The 23,995-nt window shown below is 33.9% G+C and overlaps 1 protein-coding gene across 1 annotated transcript; it reads right to left on the bottom strand.

The window, feature by feature from the left end:
• Positions 1-1,861: 1,861 nt before the first annotated feature.
• Positions 1,862-9,692, bottom strand: LOC110800116 (probable 3-beta-hydroxysteroid-Delta(8),Delta(7)-isomerase). Its single transcript, XM_022005412.2, has 4 exons — positions 9,441-9,692; positions 8,913-9,059; positions 8,655-8,763; positions 1,862-2,345 (listed from the first exon to the last, which is right to left on the bottom strand). Exons 1-4 carry the CDS (start codon positions 9,577-9,579, stop codon positions 2,090-2,092), a joined length of 651 nt encoding a protein of 216 aa, XP_021861104.2. The 5' UTR covers positions 9,580-9,692; the 3' UTR covers positions 1,862-2,089.
• Positions 9,693-23,995: the final 14,303 nt, after the last annotated feature.

Raw genomic sequence — 23,995 nt, 5'->3', positions numbered from 1 at the left:
GACCATAGTGACCTTAAAGAAATGGTGGATGCTGCCCCAGAAGGTAAGGTGGACACGAAGGTATGTTGGTGGATGAACAAGTACGGTACGACGAATCATGGCTGTAGCATGGGGTATATGGTTCTGCCGCAACAAATTTGTCCATGAGCAATTAAGCGTGAACCCAAGTGTGACGGTATCGGGCTTTAACGCTTTTCATCACCTTTTATAAATCTGCTCACATAATTAACATCTATTATAACGCCTATTAACATCATTTTGAATAATTTTGATTATACTGCTAAGTTCCTCAGTTCAATCTAAATCTCCCTTTTGACCAAATAGTTGTTTAGATCGCCTTTTGACCAAATAATTGTTTAGCCTAATTACTTATTCATTAAGATCAACTCACTTAGTAAGTTAGAATAACGCATGTCTCTACATTGATTCGTGACACAAAGTTTCGTTCTAGTAAAGACCAGCTAGAGCTATTATTAGGCACTCCCCGTATTAATAACTCGAACCCAAGTTGTACTCTAAAGATGTATGTTGTGGCCATCTCCATTCAAGATCACAAAGGAACCAATTGATATTGTGACCAAATAATCGAGCCTCTACAGATCTAGCATTTGCAGTACTCTTATAACACTTGGTGCATCATTTATTTAACCATTCAACATATTCCTTTGTTGCGTTTGATATTGTACTCCACTAAAACTCGACTATTGCTCAAATTAACATCAAATTCGTATAGAAATGAGCAAACTCATTCAATCGAAAATTCAAATCACATAAACTGAAAAATAAAAAACCAAACTGAATGATGAAGCATGGAGGAGAGATGGATCGAGGTAGATGGAATAATAATTTCAATGTCGACCTAACTGCCACTTCTACCACCACCACTACCACTACCACGCATATAACACTTCCCCCAATAAGCTGCCGATAATCCAGCTTTTCCGAACTAAATTGAGTGCCGATTCCACAACCACCAAAACAACGAACAACAAGCCGCCATGCCACTATCCTACAACAAGCTGCCACCAATTTCTCAGCGTTTCCATGGCATGTGTCGAGCTTAAGGAGAGAGGGGGGGATTTTGAGGAAAGAGGCAGAGTGTTTGAAGTAGCGGCGAACTTTGAACAATTTTACAAGGGAGGCCAGAAGAATAAAATTAAGCAATGTACTATGTAATTGTACAATTATGCACGAATTTAACGGGGGTTGTAACTAAAAATACACTATAAAATTTTCTGGTTGGGGGGCCAGGCCCACCCGAGCACAAACAAAGATCCGCCCCTGGTTTGAAGAGGGAGGGGATGAATGGCGTGTTTGAGGATGAAGAGAGATCGGTGTAGCAATGATTGGCGTCGAGGATGAGAGATCACGGCTCACCTCTCGATGGTTATGCCATTCAACCATGAAATTAGGGTTTGAGGAGAGAGAAAGAACCAGAGAGTTAGTTGTGAGGAGAGAGAAATGAAAATGAAAAATTAAGGAGAAAATGATAAATATATTTGGGGTTTTTTTTTTTTTTTTTTATAATGTTGATGTGATGCTGATGTTAGCAACCACGTTTTGGCAAAGACGATACTAAAACGGTCTTTTGTAAAAGACCATCTTATATAAAAAAGTTTGTATTTATTCTATATGTATTTCATTCTCGTTTTCCCTTTTTAATATTTACGTTTGAAACATTTACTTTATACTATAACATAAATGGATAATTTTGCCCAAATATTGTGCCAAATTTGTGTCAATTGGTTATTTTTACAAGTCAAATTCATTTTGCAATAAACAGAATCAACTACCTACTTGCACTTTTCTTAAAAACTTCTCTAATATTGTAAATAGGAAGAACAAAAAGAAACAAAGAGAATAATTGTTAAATTGTGTGTATGATACTAAACATAAAGATTAAAAAGAGATGGGAAGAGTATGTTCTTGAGGAATACAAATGTTTAATGAAACTTAATACTCGCAACTTACAAGTGAAAACAAATATAACGCGAAATGATTTTGGCACACCACAGTGAAATACAATTTTCCGTGTTATACTCACACAGTTTGTGTGCCAAAATTAATTTCTCAATGTAACTACTTTATATCAATGGAGTTTTCTCTTATTAGTACCCTCAAGTTTACAAATCTTTCTCCAAGATCTGATAATTATGAGCAAGGGTACGAAAACCCAAGGGGAGTTAAATCCAATGAAATATACATAGAAGTAATATGGACTTGCTGAGAAACTTTCCCCTCCTAAGAATGCGGTCATGACGTATATAACAAAGCCGTACAAATCCCCCAAAGATACACTCAATTGAAGAGGATACCTATACGACTTTTGTGTTGTTGTAGCATACCTGCAAATATTAGTACAAAATGAGAAATCTAGTGATGCTTAATATCGAGGGCGGCGTACCCCATATCAGATATGTTTTTACAAAAATATATCACCCCACTAAACGATAAAATAGGGATAAGACAAACATTAAAATAGGTGTTATTTTTTCAAAGAATAGATGCTATTTTTCAAAAAATATGCCATTTTGAAAAAATGGATGCCATTTTTAAAAAACGGAAGCCATTTTCAAAAAAAATTGATTTTGTCCTTTAACATTTGTCTTTAGCCTATTTTGTCGTTTAGTGAAGTGATATGTTTTTGTAAAAACATACTCCCTCCGCTCCTATTTAAGTGTCTACTTTCCATTTTTGGACTACATTTTTTCCATAAATCATGATTGTTTTTCTTACACATTATACACTTATCCCACTTTTTCATCCCCACGTCCACTTTTATTTGTATTTTATTAATAAACAATTATCTACTTTTTCCTTTCCCCATAAAAACAGTCTCAATCATTGTTTTTCTTACACACTTTTCATTTTCTTTAAATGTCGTGAATTTCTCCAAAGTGGACACTTAAATAGGAACGGAGGGAGTATCTGAGATGGATTTATCAATCCATGGACTATGGACCATGGTGCACAGTGAGGATGGTGCACCAAAAGAACATATGTGCGTAAGAAAAAGAATATATATGACACTACGACAAAAGAACATGTGATATAATATTTCAGTTTTTTGTTATAAAAAATAATATATTATTTCACTATTTATTAAAAATAATAAAAAAATATATATTAATGTTCTTTTCACGTAACTAAATGTTCTTTTAATTATATACTAGTGTTCTTAAGGAGCACCATGCTCAATGTGAACCATGGTCCACCTTCTAAATCGCGATGGATTTATACTTCCTCGCTTAACATCATAGGCTCATAGCCAATGTGTCATTACTAGGCATGTTCAATGCACCCGCCCGCCCAACCCAGCCCGCTACCGAACTTATTTGTGAGGGCCCCATCCATATTATAAATTAACTGGCTTGACTCGTTTTAAACGCGGTGGGTCAAGGAAATTTAATTGAGCCCTGCCCCCACCCAAATAAATGTACAAAATGATCGAGAAATCTACCGAAGTTTTACATCATATTACTCCCTCTGTCCTAGAATACTCGAACCGCTTTGACTGACACAGAGTTTAATACAATGTAATTGACTTATTATTTAATTGACACAGTAGTTAATAGTGGAGTATTGTTTTTAATATACGTAGTGGGAAACGTATCAACTTAGTGGGAAATGACTCACTTTTTAATGTTCTTGTAAGGAGTGGGGATATAGGTGGGCACATTGATAAAAGTATTATATTAATAAAAGTTTGTCATTTATACAAACAGTGAGAGTAATTCGGGACGGTTTTATAAGGAAAACGGTGCGAGTATTCTAGAAATGAGGGAATAGCCAAGATTTCATTACTAGGCATGTTCAATGGGCCCGCCCCACCCGCTCCGGCCTGTTACCAAACCAGACCGTATTTAAATTAGTTGGCTTGACTCGTTTTAAACGGGGCGGATCATGAGATTTTAATTGGGGCTCGCCCCGTTGAACAAGCCTAGTCATTACTACTACAACTAGAGGACTACCAAGTACATAGCTTGTCTTCAAACAACGTGAGGTCATAATAAGAGAAATCTACCAAATAGGGTTAATCGGGGATCGGAAGTGTATTTTACTTACATGTCATTGCTTGGCATGTTCGATGCGCCCGCCCTGACCCGTTTTCAACGTGCTAGGGCGTCATGGGATTTTACTTGGGTCTCGCTCTATTGATCAAGCTTAGTCACTACTAGTAGGGGTATCAAATCGGGTCATCGATTAGTTACGGGTCGGGTATAATCGGATAATATAGTTGTACAGGGCCATAATGCTTATGCGGATTGAAGGTGTGAATTTTTTTTTTCCGTATCACTTTGATTTTTGTCAAAAAATGATTGGATCGGGTCAATTTTTAACAGCCCTAATTACTACTACGAGGACTACCGAGTACCAAGCTTGCATTCAAACAACGCGAGGTCACAATAAGAGAAATCTACCAAGTGAGGTTAATTGGGGGTGGATGTGTATTCTACATTTTTTTTTTCTTCTGCCTCGATTTTAAGAAAGAATCAGCTCTACAAAGTTGGTTGAATTATAAGATACTGCAATTTGGACATACGTATATTTGGGTGCACAATGTTCACTTAATAAGTCCATGAACTATTAATTGAACACCTAATGAACTTGGGGAATAATTTATGTACACATACAAGTGAAACATTATACTATATGTTCTTTGGAATATGCACTACATGTCCTTTGAGTAGTAGGGTGATGATAAATGTCGCAACTTGCAAGTTGCGACAACATTTAGTTGTCGCAATCCTATGTGTCAGATTTTAAAAGGTACATACGAGCGCCACCTAGGTCATGTGTCGTCAAAATATTTTTACTATCAGTGCAATATTTTTACTATGAAAATATGTAAACAAGGTAGTCGATACAAAGAAGGAAACACATATTTCCTACATAAATCATACATATTGTTTTGAATAAAAAATTACATTATTCAATTTGTAAATTTACTAATATTAAGATTTTCGATTAGGCAAAAAGGTCCTACCTTTTTATTCAGTGTATGTCGGGTTGGATTAGGCAAAAACTAGTATAATACCCGTGCGATGCACGATTTATAATCTAAACATAAATTATTATGAAATCTGGTATATAGACAATTATGATCAATATAGAGTTTATAGATATTCTTCAAATAAAAAATGATTAATAATGGATAAATTGTTATTGCTCATTCGGTGTCTTGCTTATTAAAACAATTAAAACAAATAAAGGTACATAGATAAAATTATTTCCATTCTCATTCACCACTTGTGTCAAGCGTAAGTTATCTTACCCGTCTTTCACTTCGTTATTAATACTCACTTAATACTTGCACAGTCACTCGTCAACCTGATTATCCGGCCACTTAACATCTATCTAGACCATGTACTTTATTGAGCTAGAGATGACTTTGAGGCGGGGGAAGACTTGCACACCCGCACCCACCTACAATTCTCATCTTCATCCTCCCATCCACGATAAGAAGGATACCCACCCCTCTCAACCCCCGTCTCGAGAGGTACAATATAAAATCCATCACCTTTTCATCACCCCCATCCCCATGTATCCACACCCACCCCTAAACTCGACTTTTTTTTTGGTAAGAGAGTTTGAATTTTAAAACTCTATTATGGAGCCTCTGAAAATTCGTTTGTCTGATTAGAGTTACTGAGTAAATAAACAAAACATTATAATATGTAAGTTAGATGAAAGATTAACGACTCAGACGGGTACAATCTATAATATGTAAGTTAGATGAAAGATTAATGACTCATTTGTTGACCCCATTAAACAATAAACTTTCGTCCATTGCCGCCCAATTAAGGCGGATGCACAGAGAGATCTCCCAAAAGACCCTCCCCACTGACAATCTGACATCCCTATATTCAATAAATAATCCAAATTTCCTTTCAACTAAATTTTAAATATATTGACTTAAGTTTATTACGAAGTTTTAAAATTAATTGTATTAGTTATAATATTGAAAAAGTTGTATTTAAAAGTGACATACATAATAAGGATTGGTGAGTGTTCTTAAATTCGATCAATTCAAACTTACCCTATCACCAAGGTGGTTACATGTTATTCTTATACCCATCAACCAAATATCTCTTTTTGTTAGTCAACATTAGTCAATCATCTATGTTTAACTTTGTCGTACGACCAATCTAAAATCCAAACTCTCCCCATCACCAAGGTGGTTACATGTTATTCTTATACCCATCCACTAAATATCTTTTTTTGTTAGTCAACATTAGTCAATCATCTATGTTTAACTTTGTCACCCGACCAATCTAAAATCCAAACTCGCCCCATCATCAAGTGTGATTCACCATTTACATATATTAATATTTTTTTGCACAAAATTAGTGATATTGCAACCATTTACATTAATACATAAAACTTATTTTGTTATTGCAAATATATTAATAATATGGAAGTTTAATCATCTAAATCTTATGACTTTGGACATAGTTGATTTCGATATATTATTCAAAACTTCAATCAACATGCTCTTAAGAATTCAATAATATAAGCGAATAAATTATTATTCGTGCACCGTATAAAAATATTACAATAATGAGACCTATAAAATGTTTGAGACAACCTTATTAAATACATTAAATCAACAGTTAACTTTTATTATGCATATCTTTATTCATTATATGACACAAATTATTAAAATATCGATAGTTTTATAATAATATAATTGATAGTCCAAGTTAAATTATTATAAGATTTTCTATATTAAAGGAACGTTCGAACATGTCCGTACTAAGTATATGGCACAATATCTAAACAAAACTTGATAGCACTTACAATTAGTCATTATATATGTTATAAGAGAGAGAAATCATAGAGCGACATTTGTCACCTCCTACATCAATTTGCCTCTCTTTTAGCATAGTACGGAGTATATAGATTTAAATTAAGAAATTTATGGACATGAGTAAATAAGTAATTCGTTTAATCAACTATTACCATAAGTAAATATAAGATTTTAGGTAAAATATATACAAATTATATAATATTTTATCATATGTTAGTCATCATTCACCAATATTATAAAAGAGGCAAATCAGAGCGGCATTTGTTAGCTCCACATTGCCTCTCTTTTAGTATAGTACTCCATATACACATGTTTGTTAAAAATTGACTAAAATATAAGTCATTTGTCAGCCTAAAATATTTGAGGAAGTTTTTTAAAGTAGAGAGTATTACGTGTTAGTCGCGCATCATTTTTCTTCTTTACGACTTCTTCCATCTTTTTTTGGATAAACCAATTTATTTTCACGGTTGTTAAAAATAAATTCAACTATTAATATCTTAAATTATTATTTAGTAAAACTTATTTTAAAAAACAGTAGTATTATGTAAGTATTTAGAAAAATCCAACAAAATGTTACGGAGTACATGACTATGTTCAACATAAAATATTAATAATCACAAAAAAACAGAAAAAAATGGAGGTATGTGTGAATATAACAGCTAATGTAAAAATCAAATAGTTGCATCTAAAAAATTTAGGAATTATGTAGTAAAATAGTAGATATATTAGGTTATACAATTAATTTTTCTCATGTTTAAAGACGTTACATATTTTTTTGAAAGTAGTACAATATTACTATTAACAGTGGTGATAATTATCGAATTTAGTTGCTAAATATACTACGTATAAAATAGTACAATCACTGACGGTTATAATTATCGCATTTGGTTGTTAAAATATTGTAGAGTACTATTGTAATTTTTTTAATACATTCTTATTCTCACTTGATTGATTTTCTAAGTTATTTGTATTCGAATTATGTAAGTACGAAATACAAATAAATTGACTACTTTTAAATTTTTATAAAAGTTATACTATGTACTCCGTACAACGGATTAATTTTTTATAAAAAGATAATCTTATATTTGTTACCAAATATAAAAAAGATAATCTTATTATTCTTATATTGGTTATATTTGTTACAAAATATAAAAAAGATTTATAATTTTAAAAATATTCTCTATGTACAGATTGTAATCTTTTTTATTTTAAGGAAAAGGGAATCAAATATTTTTTTCAAGGTAAAATCTAACAAAATAATTATAGCATCAAGTATTTTATTTAATTTTTTAATTTTTTTAATATCTATAAGAGAGGCCAATCAATGAGTGACATTTGTCATCATTACATTGATTTCCTCTCTTTTAGTATATTATATAGATGGCCTACCTTTTTTGTTTGTAACATGCATAATAAGTTATATAAGTTAAATATTTTAGTTTTCAATTTAAATCATGACACATAAACATATCATATCATTATTGTGACACTGCATAAATGTCGCAAGTTACGATCTTTATCATATTCGCATTGGGTATATTCATTTAACGGATTATATGTTACATGGGCATGAATAATATATTTTTTGAATTTGAACTACCACGTATATGTTTATTTAGAAACAGGATGCCCAATTGATATTTTAGTAAGATACTATATGTAGTTCTATTCATTGAATTCACTTTAGATAACATACCCGTACGTCAATGGGTTGTTGATTTTTTTTTTTTTCTAAGTTACACATAAGTACACAAGAAAGAAAAGTTAATTAAGCGCATGTAAGCAATTAATCATCATTAGTCAAAACTAAACAAGATCATAATGTTGTTCAGAAATCACTTACGCAGCTAAAAGGTTGGCTGGACCTAATATAAAGATTGAAATTCCTTCAAGAGCTATTGTTGTGGAATCAAGAGACAGATACCTGGAATCACTCTTGCTATAGAGTTTCCCTGAAGAAACAAAAATAAATATTAAGAGTAACTTTTGTGTAAAGCCGTCTTATTAATACTAATAAGACGATAACTATTAACACAAAAATCATAATTGTTAACACGAAACCTATTAAACCGAGTAATTAATCAATGAATAAGAGTATTACAAATTTCGGCGAGGATGGATCCAGTCTTGTCCTTGTAGAATTCGGGTTTGAAGACCAAGTAGAACTCAAGTGTCAAGTGTACTAGACCGTTGAAGGTCATCCAAAATATCACCAATTTTTCGAATTTTGTTGTCTTCGAAGACAGTCCTGTGTGACAAAACACGAACTGATGAGTAAAGATTGTGATCATCTCTATTTTATAAGGGATATGATCGATATAGATTGTCTACAACTCATTCTTTCCGATTTAACGTGGATATCAACTATCTTAGTTAAAGAGTAGTGTCCGGGAAACAAAAATCAGACTTACATAACATTCAACAACCTTTTTCAACATGAACAAGATATATTGGACAACAACAACAAGTCAACAACAACATCGTCTTTTTCTCAAAATGATTTGGGGTTAGCGACTCATCTAACATGAACAAGATAATATCCAATAACAATAACGTATTCCTAAAATGATTAGGGTCGGCTAATATAAAGAAACAAGACAATTAATATCGAAGTAGAAATAAAATTTACCAGAGAGAAACCATGTGAGACAGAAAAGAACGATTGAGGCGGCAGCAAAAGTGCCCAAAATGGTTGTTTCAGAGAGAAGATTTGGTGTAAAATCTGACAAATTTAGATGTTTTGGAGGATAAGGATGATAACCCTCCATTCTCTTTTGTGTTCTTCCCCAATTAATTAATTAATTAATTAATTATTAATCTTGGATAATTAAGAGAAAGAAGGAGAGGGAGTGAAGTTTGACTTGTGATTATTATGACAGCAAAAGTTTTAGATTAATAATGATGGAGTAATTGTTAATTAATTAAGAGCATGATACAATAATACAATGATTTGAGGTTAGCTTGCGTCATTGTAATAATGTAATGGGGTTGACGCAACTAAGTTATTTTAATACATGTAGTGTATCATGTGTCTGACTATCCTGTTATCGCTGAGGGTGGATGTCAAATAGCATAGTTGGTAAAACATCGAGGGATGATAAAGTAGTAAGTAGTAACCAATATTTGAGATCGAATCCCTATACACGATTTGTTCGCTTACCCCTTGTAGCTCTCTCTACACCAAAACACCATGGCGGGAGATTATTATCGGAGTAAACTCGAACCACTTGAGCCACCCCAACACGGTCATACGACTCAGCGGACTCACAACACATATTTGGCCCAGTGACTTCTTTTGACAACCATTGAGAATTTCACTCTTAAAAGATAACAAATATAACCTTGGTTTATGGCGAAAATGTAGATTTTTGTTTAAACTTAATTCTGAAAAATCTGATCAGAAAAAATAAGTTCAGATTAGATCAGATCAGAAAAAATAAGTTCAGATTAGATCAGATCAGAAAAAATAAGTTTAGATCAAATCAAGAGAAACAGGGCCTAAGTACCGTATTTCATCTAATTCAATATAGTAACGATCTACCAATTGAGGTTGGCATGAGTGGCAGTAGCGGATCCAGGAATTATAGATGGGGGGTCACTATTTAAAAATAAATGATATATTAACTAAAATTATGTATTTTCTATAGAAAATTAATGAAACTATAACTAAAATTAAGATTATTTTTTTCTTCAAGTGGGGTCAAGGACCCCTCTCACAGCACCGTGGCTCCGCCACTGATGAGTGGTTAAGGGCCTCTTGCTCCTTAACCAAGGTCTCGGGTTCGAGCCTTGAGAATGGAAAAATCTCAACTGGGAGGGATGCTGCCCATCGAGGTACCCATGCAAACTCCTACGGGAGATTACCTCGCCAAGTGCGGTGGGAACTCCTCGTAGTAGAACCAAAAAAATACTCCCTCCGTCCAGGAATACTTGACCTGTTTTCCTTATCGGACTGTCCCTTAATACTTGACCTGTTTCTAAAAATGGAAATATTCTAACAATATTATATTATTTTTCACTCCACCTCTATTAATCCACCTACCCCCTACTCCATACAAAAAATAATTAAAAATTCAACCCCTACTCTCCCCCATCCCCACCTCTTAACCCACCTCCCACTAACTACATTAAAATAATACCCCACTATTAACTACTACTTATTAAATTAAATAAGTCAATTCAAGTTCCTTAAACTCCGTGCCGGTCAAACCGGGTCGAGTATTTCGGGATGGAGGGAGTATATAGTAACGATCTGTTACGGTCATACCATTTATGGTTTGTGCAACTTTTTAAGGTATGATTTTCATACACTTTTACATATATGCATTGCTTGCGTTTTTTTTTCTTATACTTATATGTTTTATTAATGTTTTTTTTGCCTTAAATAATAGATTTTTATTGCACCGACAACAAACTTCTTTTTTATTAAAGCAATAATAGTAATAAAATGATAATGATAATAATAATAATAACAATGATATAAATATATACAAATAATAATAATAATAATAATAATAATAATAATAATAATAATAATAATAATAATAATAATAATAATAATAATAATAATAATAATAAGGGTGTCGGAGCCCAATTAGTGGCTAGGCTCCCATCCAACTTTGTGTAATCGCTTCTTTGATAATAAATAATAATAATAATAATAATAATAATAATAATATTAAAATAAAAAAATAAAATAATAATAATAATAATAATAATAATAATTTGATATGGTCTGATCTGATCTGATCTGATCTGGTATGATCTGATCTAGTCTGATCTGATCTGAACTTTATTTTTCTGATCTAATCTGATATGAACTTATTTTTTCTGATCTCATCTAGTCTGATCTGATTAAATCTAAAATAAGTAATAAAGTCCTGAAATAAGATGAACTAAACAGGGTCTTACTAGACATAGGTTGGTGCATGTTTGCTTCTTTTTTTTCCCTTGGTTATAAGGTGAGGGTAGAATTGATAATTCATAAATTTGATGTCACCTTAAGAATTGGCTAAGTCGAGTGAGGGTCAAATGAGAGTAAAAAGTGGATGTAAAACCAAAATTGAAAAATCAGAATTACACTTGTTTCGATCCCGTAGTACACACTGGTTTCTCATATAAAGTCGAAATTAGTACTAAGAGAATCGAATTTATGACTACAAAGTATATAAAAATGATACGTATTACTTGATTACATAAAAATGTTCCTTAATTCTTGTTCTAAATCGAGTGAAGAAAGAATTGAAATCTTTTGTAAAACGCGCAAAGGATCATAAAGCATTATATTTAGCGAGAACATCATCTGGTTTTTATCATATTTCTAGCCTCAGATTCGCAAAATTTTCTCCAACATCTGATAATAATGAGGAATGGTATGAATCCCCAAGGCGAATTTGCTGCAATATAGTATGTGTAGTAGTAGAACTAGTATAGTAACGAGTACTATACTAGTTCTACTAAAAAAACTCAAATTTTAAATTTTTATTATTTTGAATATCTAAATGATCTAAAAAGTTTTCAATAAAAAATCATAATTTACATATCATAAAAAATTAATAATAATAAAGTTAAAAATTAAAATTTTAAGCTCTAATATTCATTAATTATGCTGAAAATTATTAGGTAAACATGTTGTTAGGTTATGATACATATAAAGCATATATATTTCATGCGGAAAAACCATAAAGCCAGGAATCCAAATTAATTGCCACATAACAATTAGCATAATTTAGGATGCATACATTTGTAGCGTACCCTCCCTAGCTGCTCCCGAATCGAACAAGAACAAGTTTAGGACTCCAAGTGTAGTCCCTCCGTAGATAGTCCACAGCACGTTTGGATCCGCCTTAGATTTAATTAACTAGAATTCAACCTAATGTTTTAAGTTATTCGAATATAATTTGTGAGCAAATTATTAGCTTTAGTTTTAACCTTAAAACTATATGAATACTTGAATTGGGTGATTAAAAATTGTGAATGTCATCACCTATTTATAGGGTTGGAATAATCAAATTAGAAGCGTACCAGGTTTCAATTAATCTAATCCTATTAGAATTAGACATTAATTAAAACTAATAAGTTAATGTTTAATTCAACAACTAACTCTAGTAACTTTAGGAAATTAATCTTTAATCTAATCCTAATCGCTTAAGGATTCGATGCATGCACGAACTCAACGCACACACGCACGCATAACCCACAAGGGGCGCTGGGCGCGCGCGCGCGGAGAAGCTCGGCCCACAGCGCTGCAGCCCACGAGTGGGCGCGCCAGCCTTGCCTTGCTCGCTGGGCCTGGCCTTGCGTGCTGCTTGGCTGGGCCTGCGTGCCTTGGCGGGCTGCCTTGCTGCCTTTGCGCACATGGGCTTGTTAGACGCAGGCCTGGCTTCGTGCTGGGCCTTGCGTCTAGCAAACTCGTCCGATGTTTATTTCAATACGACGCGCTTCCGATTAATTTTCCGATTCGAACAATATTTTATATTTCCGATTCCGGAATTCATTTCCGATTCGAACAATATTTAATATTTCCGATTCCGGAATTAATTTCCGTTTCGAACAAATATTTAATATTTCCGATTCCGGATTTATTTTCCGATTCCGATAATATTTCCGATTCCTGATAATATTTTCCGATACGTACCATGTTTCCGTTTCCGGCAACACCTACGACTTGGATAATATTTATATTTCCGATACGATCCATATTTTTGTTTCCGGCAATATCATCGTTTCCGGAGTATTCATAATTTGTTTTTTTGTCGATTTCAGCTCCCACTGGAACCGAGATCCGTCGATTCCGAATATCCATAAATGGAGTATTTAATTCACTAAAATACTTGATCCGTTCACGTACTATTTTTGTTACCCTACGGGTTCAGTCAAGAGTAAGCTGTGGATTAATATTATTAATTCCACTTGAACTGAAGCGACCTCTAGCTAGGCATACAGTTCACTTGATCTCACTGAATTATTAACTTGTATAATTAGTGTAATACCCCAAAATCTTTAAACTTGATTTATTAAAATTAAAAATATTTTATTAACGTAATTTCGTTTTAATTATTAGAAATAATTTTTTTTTTAAAAATCGTTATTTTACACGTTTTTACGATTTATTTTAAACGATAAATTTATAAACGAAAATTTATTTATTTATTTTTCGTTAACGATATATTTTACGAGACTTTGTTTTAATTAAACATTTCTATTTTTAGTAGTTTCCTAAAATAGCAATTAAAATTCAGAAATTTGGCCTAACTACTTGAAATTACTAAAATGCCCCTAAAGGACAAAATTTTCAATTAGCTTCTTCCTCCCTTGCCTTCCACGTACATGGAAGAAGGAAGCCATTCTTTCCTTCCTCTCTTTCCTTATTTCAGTCTACATTCATTGCCTTGGAGACCAAGAACTTTTATTCTTCTAGAAATCTACCTAATTACAAATTCAACCCAATTTCAGAATTATTTCAATACAAAAATCAAATTAACAAAATCTGAAAATTTTCTCCCTTGTTCCTCCTTATTCGAACCACCACCGCCGGTGGCTTTTGCCACTGCAACCCACCACCACCACCATTACCCACTGCCTACCACCCTATCATCACCACCACTGTCGCCTAACACCACCACGACCACCATCCATCACCAAACTTCCCCTGCTTCTCGGTCACCCACCTCCCCTGCCTCTCTCTTTCTTTGTCCCTTGCGGCACCATCAGCGTCGCACCACCGCTCCCAACCACCTTCGCCACCGTGTGAACCCACCTCCTTCCCCAATCCCCGGCGAGACGCCGCCCAGGACCGCCCTAGAACACTCCCAAACTCCCCTGTTTCTCCCCCCTGTCTTCGCCTTGCTCGTGCTCCCCCTTCCTTTCTCTCACCGTCGCACCTCCCTCAACCACCATCACCGGAGCGCTTTAGCGCCGCCGTACCGCCCAGGCTTCAGCCGCCACCTTCTCTACCCTTCCTCTCTTTCGTGCCTGTTGCTTGCCCCTCCCCTCTGCTCGACATTCACAAAATCAGGAAACCAATTTCCTGACTTGTGAATTGTTCCCTTTAACCCAAAACAAAAGGGGATGGGCCCAAATTCTAATGGGTTTTGGTAAGCTCATTCTCTATTACTATTTTCAGATTTATAAACTTATCTTTCATGTTTTTATCTAAATAAATTTGATAAAATGTTTCAATATATGTTTATATAATAAATTACTAATAAATTACTCATTATTTTTCAGGTAGGAAAACATATTTAAATTACCGATTTTACTAAAATTAAGTTACTAGCTAGTATTAACAAAAATGGAATTTAAATATTTTCTTGTAAGTCGATTTATAAAATATAAATTTATGTTTTGATTGAAATATCGTTTCGTGATATATCCATTAATTTATGAAATTATATTTTTATTAAAATTCGTTATTTATAAATTCATTACTTATAAATTTTATTATTTATAAAATGTGGATTTTAGATTATTTATTGTTTTAAATAGCTAATTGAATGATTTAATATTTTGAAAGAAATCGGACTTAGAGCTCAGAAAGAACGGTCCATCGAACAGGGAATATAAACTACGGTTGAGGTAACATCTATTGCTAACACCCACAATCCCCTTATGAAATGTGTTTTATGAGATTATGAAATATGTTTATAATGATATGTTTTTATTGGATTGTGGGATATGAAATGTATTTATAAAGTGTGTTTTATGCATGATGATATTCAAATATATTTATGACTGATTTTATAAGAATGTTATTTTATGAGTTACGAATAAGATACGGAACATGATAAATAAAAGTGCAACAGGTTCTGGCAGTTAGTGGAGTTACTATTTCTAGGTCGTGCACGTACCGCCGTACCGCGGGACACCCAACAAGGGAGAGTGCTCCTTGAGGGTTACCGCAAGCTAAAAAAAGAAACGAATCAGGTACGGGCGTATGTCCAACAAGGGAGAGTGCTCCTTGAGGACTATCGCAAGGTGGGAGACGTCCTGCAAGGCTAACTTGTCAGTTACCAAGTAAAATGAAGGTTTTATGAAAGATAATGGGAACTATTAAAGTTTCAAGTTATAAATGATGTTTTATTATAATGCATTTATGAAAGTGATTTACTATATTCTATTCTCCCTGATTGCAAAGTAAATAAAATGAATTGAAATGAATTTACGTTGTTTGGGTAGTATGTTACTGGGTCTCGGCTCACGATGTTGCTTTTTATGTTTTAGGTACAATGAAGACTACGGGATGCCTTAGTGTGAGGACGTGACAGTCAAGTCAATGTTTGAAATATAGTAAGAATAAGTGTACGTCTCACTAGTAATAACAGATGTATTAATTGAATTCTAGTTTAATTTCATGGATTGAGTTAGATTTTTTTAAATTAATGTTTAAACATGTTAGGAATATTTATTAAGGTTTATTTAGATTTCAATGTAAATTTTAAAGAATTAATCGAGGTGGAGTATAATTACTGTTACTCAACAGTAGTCAGTAAATGTAAAAGGGTTATGTCGCCTTGTATTTCCCACGAGGGAGATACGTCATGTGACGCTTCGACGAAATTAGGGTTTCCGCTGCTAATTAAAGATAATTAACCTAATTAATGGTGTTTAAAAGCCGGGGCGTTACAATTAGTTAATACTGAACCGCATTTATTAGATTTAGCACTGAATGCATACTTGGACCAAGGGCATTATTTCCTTCACCTGTACCCAGGGATATTTTTATGCTCAATGGTGGTCCCTACCACATTTTCTCCTCACATGTAAGGAGAAAATGTAAGAGGGTGCACCGTGCACCCGAGTACATGTAATGTGCTATAAAATTATGCTGTTATTTAAATATAGAGATTAATAATTAATTTATTGCTATTTTCTTTATTTTTTTTTGGCAATGAAGTCAAACATACATCAAAAGATTCAAGTCTCATTTTCCTATTGCTATATAGTTCCTCTTTCCATTGTAGACATTTATGAGCATTTTAAAGGATTTATTATTAATATCCTACTCGACAAATTAAAAACTTTTAAATTAAAAACTTTTAAACTTATAGAAAACATATAAGTAGAAGAAAAAAAAAATCAAGGAACGTTAAGACTTGCGTTTTATGTTGGTTATATTGCATTATATGCAATATATTCCTTGTAGTGAAGAAAAAGTAATTTAGGAACGAAGTACGTTATTTATAACGCCCGTTACATTTCTCTTACTTCGTATTTTACCCTTTTGTATGGAATGAATATTAAGTCGAGAATAAGATCAACTTTTTTTCACAAATATCATAATAACTCTAAAAATGAGGGCCATAACTGTCTCATTTTTGTTAATAATATTTGCTATTTACCCGAAAAAAACGTATAGTATGTACGTAGCGCATTTCTTAAGTGGATGAAACTTAAAAATTTAATTTTGAAAAAAGGTAAAAGTATTAATACAATAGGAATTATATGTAGAAATACGATAGTGTATTTCCTAAGAAGTATATACTACCTCTGTTCCCAAAAGTTTAGCACGCCTTGGAATATATGTGTCCAAAGTATGAAAATTTTGACCGTAAATTCTCACTATTATATACATCAAAATGTTGTCATGTAAGATTTTTTTAGATTAGTCTCTATATGTATTTTTAGAATATTAACTTTTTATAATTTTTTCACATACAAAATTGGATATATTAGTGGCTAAATGCATTAGAATTCGTGCAAATAGTTTTTTTTTGATGCGAAAGACCCACGAGGTCGGAGATGAGAATCGATCCCAGGATCATCTGAAATCGGGATGAAAGCTCTAACCAACTGAGCTATCTATCACTCTCAAAAATTCGTGCAAATAGTAAGTACTTGTAAAGAACTTTAAAGAATAAAGATAGTACAATATATCATTTCTACCAAAATAAATACGAATTATCTTTCATCTAACATGAATATTTTACAATTCAAATAATTTAATTGAATAATAAGAACTTGTTAAATTAGTCTAAATATGTATTTTTAGAATATTAACTTTTTATAATTTTTTCACATACGAGATTGAATATATTAGTGGTTAAATGCATTAGAATTCGTGCAAATAGTAAGTATAAAAAAAATTTAAAGAACAAAGATAGTACAATATATCATTTTTACCAAAATAAATACGAAGTATCTTTCATCTAACATGAATATTTTACAATTCAACTAATTTTATTGCACTTGCACGGTTTAATTTAGTTCTATACTGCCCACTAACTTTCGATTAGCTAGCTATTAATCCTTAAGTGAAAATAAAAAGATTTTATTATCTATAATTATAGAATCTAGCATATTCTCTGTAGGATTTTTCACACAATATTTAAGTTTAGTTAATATCTTATGTGAATGTAAATGAAATAATAAGAAGATATTGTTGCGGTAAATAAATAAAATAATGCAATTTAATCCTTTTATTTAGGGGAAGATGATGAGCCGATTTTCGGTCGTTGACGGATACCACTCAATCAAACAAAATTTATAAACTCCTAACTAACCGGCTATATTGACTATAGCGGCAAGCATAGGGATCGTCCCAAGAGAATGAATATGTTTGACTTTTCAATCTAATGTGTTCAAAAGCTAGTTCGAATGTAAAATGTATGTATGTATATATGAATCTATTGAAATCAAACAAAAGTATGAAATATGAACAAGTAAAGAAATTTTAGAGATTTCGGGAATTGGCTATGGAACTTGAATGGGGAGTTTCGAAGATCCTAAAGGCTCATGATTTTGCAATGACTAATTAATGAATGCAATGACCAATTGCGGCTTCGACGAGCTAGCCATGCTCAACCAATCCTAATCTAGCTCTCGCTACAATCAAGACTCGAGGAGGAAACTAAGAACGAAAGATCAAGTCAAAGTAATGCAAGCAACTAATCACGCTCTCGCGCCAATTCGAAGCCTAACACTCCAATATTCTAGCAATTTAGGTTAGCTAATCCTAAACTAACTTGACATGGAATCAAACATCAATTAATCTATTTAATCACAAAATTATCTCCAAAATCCCTAATTCTAATCCAAGGCTTCAACCCAAATCTCTAGACTATGAAATGTTCAATAAGCATGATTATGACTAAGATTAAACTAAAACTAATCCTAATCATGAAACTAATTGCAACAATGAAACTAATTGAATCAATAAAATTCAGAAAATTCAAATATCAAAATTGTGGGAAAAATCAAGAAAATTCAAAATATGAAACTAATTCTAAGATTCAACAATGAAATCAAAGCTTGAACGAAATTAATGAAGCATTTAAAGAATGAAAGAACAAATCAAAAAGAAGCTTAAGAATTATACCTTTAATCATTGAAATTGCACCAAAATTGAAGAACAAAATTGAAGAACAAAACTCAAATTAAAGAGAAGAGAAATCTGAAATTTAATGTTTGAATTCACTAAGAATTGAAGAATTTGAAGCTATGAATCCTAAGTTTTATCATCTAATCTAAGCTCTAATCTATTTCTCTCTCTAAGCCTAAACTAATTTGAGAAACTAATTCTAATTATGAAATTCTACTCCTCGAAACAATGCAGCGATTTCGCTTTTAAATGATACTGCGCGTAGCCATGCGATCGCACACAAGGGTCCGTGCGTTCGCACGAAAACACGGGGAGTTCCTGCAAGCTTTTTGGGCATTTGGTGCGATCGAGCCAAGCAGTATGGTCGCACAGAAGTGCAGTGCGAACGAACAGAAAATCTGTGCGAACGCACAGCCTGCAAAACTGCTGCAGTTTGCGTGTTGGCTTGCTCTCAATTCTGCTCGAGTGTAGCTGTTGTTCCTTGCGTGTTACTGTAGTGTTGTGGCTGTGGTTGCTGGCTCTTATGTAGCTGCTATTATGGGACTTTCAAGGCTCAAGAAATTGAGCTCAAAGGGGCTGCTACAAAGGCGTGAGTACAACAACTATAGACACGAGTACAAGGCTGCAGTTTTGGTCTTGTGTGAAATACTGCAGTTCTGGAGCTGCTATTCCTTGCTCGTGTACAGCCACTATCAAGGGGCTGCAAGGTAATGAAACATGAGCTCAAAGGGGCTGCTGCAAGGCTTGGTGAACTCGTGTACATCAGCTAGCAGTGGCTGCCATTGGTGATGCTCGTGTGTGTGTTGCAAGGCTGCTGTGGTTCGTGTGTGTGTTGCTGCAAGGCTATGGCATGTTGTTGGTGTGTGTTTCTGCAAGGCTATGGCATGTTGTTGGTGTGCACACACAAGGCTTCGTCGCTGCACATGCAAAGAATCGTATAGCAAGTTAGCAAATCGCAAAGCACGTTATTAAAAATCGAAAATCGTATTAATAATTCGCATCGCATTTTTACAAATCGTAAAATCATATTAAACATCGTCAAGCATAATGACACATTATTTAACACGTTAATACTCGGAACGACCCTTACGCAGTGAGAATGCGCACAAAAGGTACGTTTAGAGCAAAAACGACTAAAATATACGCAAGACGAGAAAATGTTACGATTAATGCAAAAATGCGATAAACGAACTAAAAACGATAAAACTAAGCAAAAATAATAATAAAATGCTAATAAAATGAACTAAAATCCTAAGCTAAGAGCGACATAAATGTCGCTCATCAGCAGCGGCATGCGAGCTCCCTTGCTCGTATGATGTTGCCTTGCATTGCCTCGTGCCTGGCGCTATGTTGCATCGCTGCCCCTTGTTTGCTCGACCATCCACACGGCACACACGGCACAACCAATGCCTTCCGCACATGCCTCGTTGCTCATTGCCTCGTACCGCATGGGCGACGAGCTCCCTTGCTTGTCGCCGCATGCCCGCACAATGCAACACCCCTTAAGGGTAACACTTAGCTTCTATTGCTTCGTGCGTGCAACATTGGTGATCGGTTTTATAAAAATTAATAATTTTTATACTTTAATTTAATTGACAAATTAATAAATCATATTAATTTCTCGAAAATTTATTATTCAAATTAATGTCTGATTATATTTATTTTCATGGATTCAAAACTAGGTCATAAAATTTTAAAACTTTTCAATTTTAACAAATTTTATGGTGGTTTTTAATCATAGGATCCTAATTAAATTGCTAATTAATTATGAAAATCAAAACAAATTCTAAATTATTCGAATTTCAACAAATTAATTACAATTACAAATTAGGTTGTATAATTAACAAGATTAGGCTTTAAAATTGTTAAACATATACATTAGGTCAATCATAGATTCAAGATTTACATATAAGATTCACAAATATTTAATTTAACATCATAAAAATTACAAATTTTGCGTTCGAGAAACTAAAACCTCCGAAAAGTCATAGTTAGGCTTCGAATTTGGGAATTCTGGGTTCGGCGACACATCTTTGATTTTTGTCAAAATTTTGAAACGTCATTTACATGCGAAATTCACTATAAAATTATAAGATTCCGACCATTATTGACAAAACTGCCGAAAAAATCCTGCGAACATATAATCAAATAATCGCACGAATTTGCAATTAATTACATACACGAAATTAATCACCCCTTTAATTCATTGCAAATTTATAAAATTTAACCATGTTAACTATAATTGATTATGGAATTAATTAGAGGCTCTTGATACCACTGCTAGGTTATGACAAATATAAACAATATATTTCATGCAAAAAAACCATAAAGCTAGGAATCCAAATTAATTGCCACATAGTCAATTAGCATAATTATGATACATACAATGTGATGCGTGCCTTCCCTAGCTGCTCCCGAACCGAACAAGAACAAGTTTAGGACTCAAAATGTCGCCCCTCCGTAGATAGTCCACAGCACGTTCGGATCCGCCTTAGATTCAATTAATTAGAATATTATCTAAGGTTTTATGTTTACTCGGAAAGCTTTATTATTAATTTAGGCAAATTATTAAATTTTCTCTTGAACTTAATGTATGTGAATACTTATTGAATTGCATTATAAATTGTGATTATGAACCACATATTAATAGGGTAGAAATAACGGAATTAGAATTCTACTAGGATTCCAATAACTAAATCCATTAGGATTCTAGTTAAATTATATCATTAGATTTTAATGTTTAATCAAACACCTAAGTATTTCAGATTTAACAAAATATCCAATTTGTGTAGAATTAGAAAACGAGATTACTTCACAAGGAAGTAACCTAGCCAGCCAAGGCAACGCGTGGCCCTTGAGCCCACGCTGCCGTGCATCCCGCAGCCAAGCAGCCCACAGCTCGCTGCTCGCAAGCCCACGAGTGCTTGCTTGCTGCTCACTGGCCCATGGGCGCTGACAGCTGCACGCGACCCAGTGGGCGTTGTTGCTGCTGCTCGGCCTGCTTTCTCGGCGCGCAAGCGGGCTTGCTGGGTGTTGGGCCTGGCTTCGTGATGTCCCTTGCGTCTTGCAAGCTCGTCCGTCGATCGTTTCGTACGCCGCGCTTCCGATTCGTTTTCCAATTCCGGAATTCATTTCCGATTCGAACAATATTTAATATTTATGATTCCGGAATTTATTTCCGATTCAGATAATATTTCCGTATCCGGTAATATTTCCGATTTCGACAATATTTCTATTTCCGATAATATTTTCCGATACGTTCCATGTTTGCGTTTCCGGCAACATCTACGACTTTGATAGTATTTATATTTCCGTTTCCGACAATATCATCATTTCTGGAGCATTCTATATTTTGCCTTTTGACGATTTCAACTCCCACTGGAATCGAGATCCGTCGTTTTCGAATGTTCATAAATAGAGTATTTAATTCACTTAAATACTTGATCCGTTCACGTACTACTTGTGTGACCCTACGGGTTCAGTCAAGAGTAAGCTATGGATTAATATTATTAATTCCACTTGAACTGAAGCGGCCTCTAGCTAGGCATACAGCTCACTTGATCTCACTGAATTATTAACTTGTTTAATTATTACTGAATCGCATTTATTAGACTTAGCATTGAATGCATACTTGGACCAAGGGCATTATTTCCTTCACTTCATTCCCTTGACTCTCATGGTTTGGAAGGTTTGATTACCAGACAAAGCATTCAATGACAACACAGGATCACCTACTAATTCCTCCTCAAACTCCTCATTAACATCCTCATCACTCACTGGGCTAGATACAGTTTCAGTACTAGATATTTCCAAAGTAAACAGTTGGGGTTCTTTAAATTGGCATTTGTGGCCCCTGTCAAAAGGTTGATCACAATAATAACAAAGTCCTTTAGCTATTTTTTCTGCTCTAACATCAGCTGGCATATGCCTAAAATTCCTGGCATACCTAGGGTTAAACTTGGTCATTGGTAATTGTGGTTTGATAGATGGTGTTGGTAACAAGGATGGTTTGTTTGTGTTTAGTGGGATGGCTGGAATGGAGTTTTGAGAGGTGAAATTAGTTCTAGTTGAGTATTGTTTTTGTGTCAAAGCACTGCTTTGCTCTTCCTGTAGTCTTGCAAACTCCACTACTTCTGCAATGCTTGTGGGTTTGAAAGCCTTAACAAAAGGTTAAACAACAGGGTTTAATCCCCCAATAAAACTGTCCAAAATGAACTCCTCAGCAAAGTGTGATGAGTGTTCAACACATCAGATTTCAGTTCTTCAAATTCATCCAAATAAGACTCTACTGAATCAGTTTGGCTAAGCTTATTAAACTGTTCTACAGGATTACTCCCCTTAGTATCCTTAAATCTAGCCATCAAATCTAGACAAAATTTCCCCCAATCCACATTTTTCTTGGCAGTTAGATAGCTTGTGACCCATTTTTCTGCTTTTCCAATCATATTTAGTGAAGCTAGGTCCACTTTCTGATCATCATGAATGTGACACAAATTGAAATATCTACTACACTGTTTAATCCAAATCCTAGTGCTACTGCCATCAAATTGAGGAAAACTGAGTTTAGGATTATACCCCAATTTCTTGGTTGAATTAGTATCCCTACTTGTTGCTCCTTGCTTGGTACCATTCTCAGAAGATGTATCCTTCAATTAGTTCATCTGATCCTTCATCTCAAGCCATATATATATCATCCCATCAATTTTTCTTGATTGGTCACCTAATTGAACAGATTGACCCTCAACTCGTTGAGATTGGTCCACCATTCTCTCTTCTAATCGCCTCATCTGATCTTCCATTGCTCTTCGGGTTGATGGCGCCAGATTGACAATCAAATTTTTTCCACAATCACAGTTTCCTGATCG

This window comes from Spinacia oleracea, chromosome 2 (genome assembly GCF_020520425.1).
Source record: "Spinacia oleracea cultivar Varoflay chromosome 2, BTI_SOV_V1, whole genome shotgun sequence".
NCBI lineage: Eukaryota > Viridiplantae > Streptophyta > Magnoliopsida > Caryophyllales > Amaranthaceae > Spinacia > Spinacia oleracea.
This window is presented reverse-complemented; position numbering and strand designations above follow the sequence as displayed.

Excerpts from the sequence above, each read along its gene's own strand:
- LOC110800116 (XM_022005412.2), bottom strand. The coding sequence starts at position 9,579 with ATGGAGGGTTATCATCCTTATCCTCCAAAACATCTAAATTTGTCAGAT. Across the intron at positions 9,060-9,440 it reads TCTCACATGGTTTCTCTCTG|GACTGTCTTCGAAGACAACA; the intron begins GTAAATTTTATT and ends TTTGTCACACAG. Across the intron at positions 2,346-8,654 it reads CCAGCCAACCTTTTAGCTGC|GTATGCTACAACAACACAAA; the intron begins GTAAGTGATTTC and ends TAATATTTGCAG.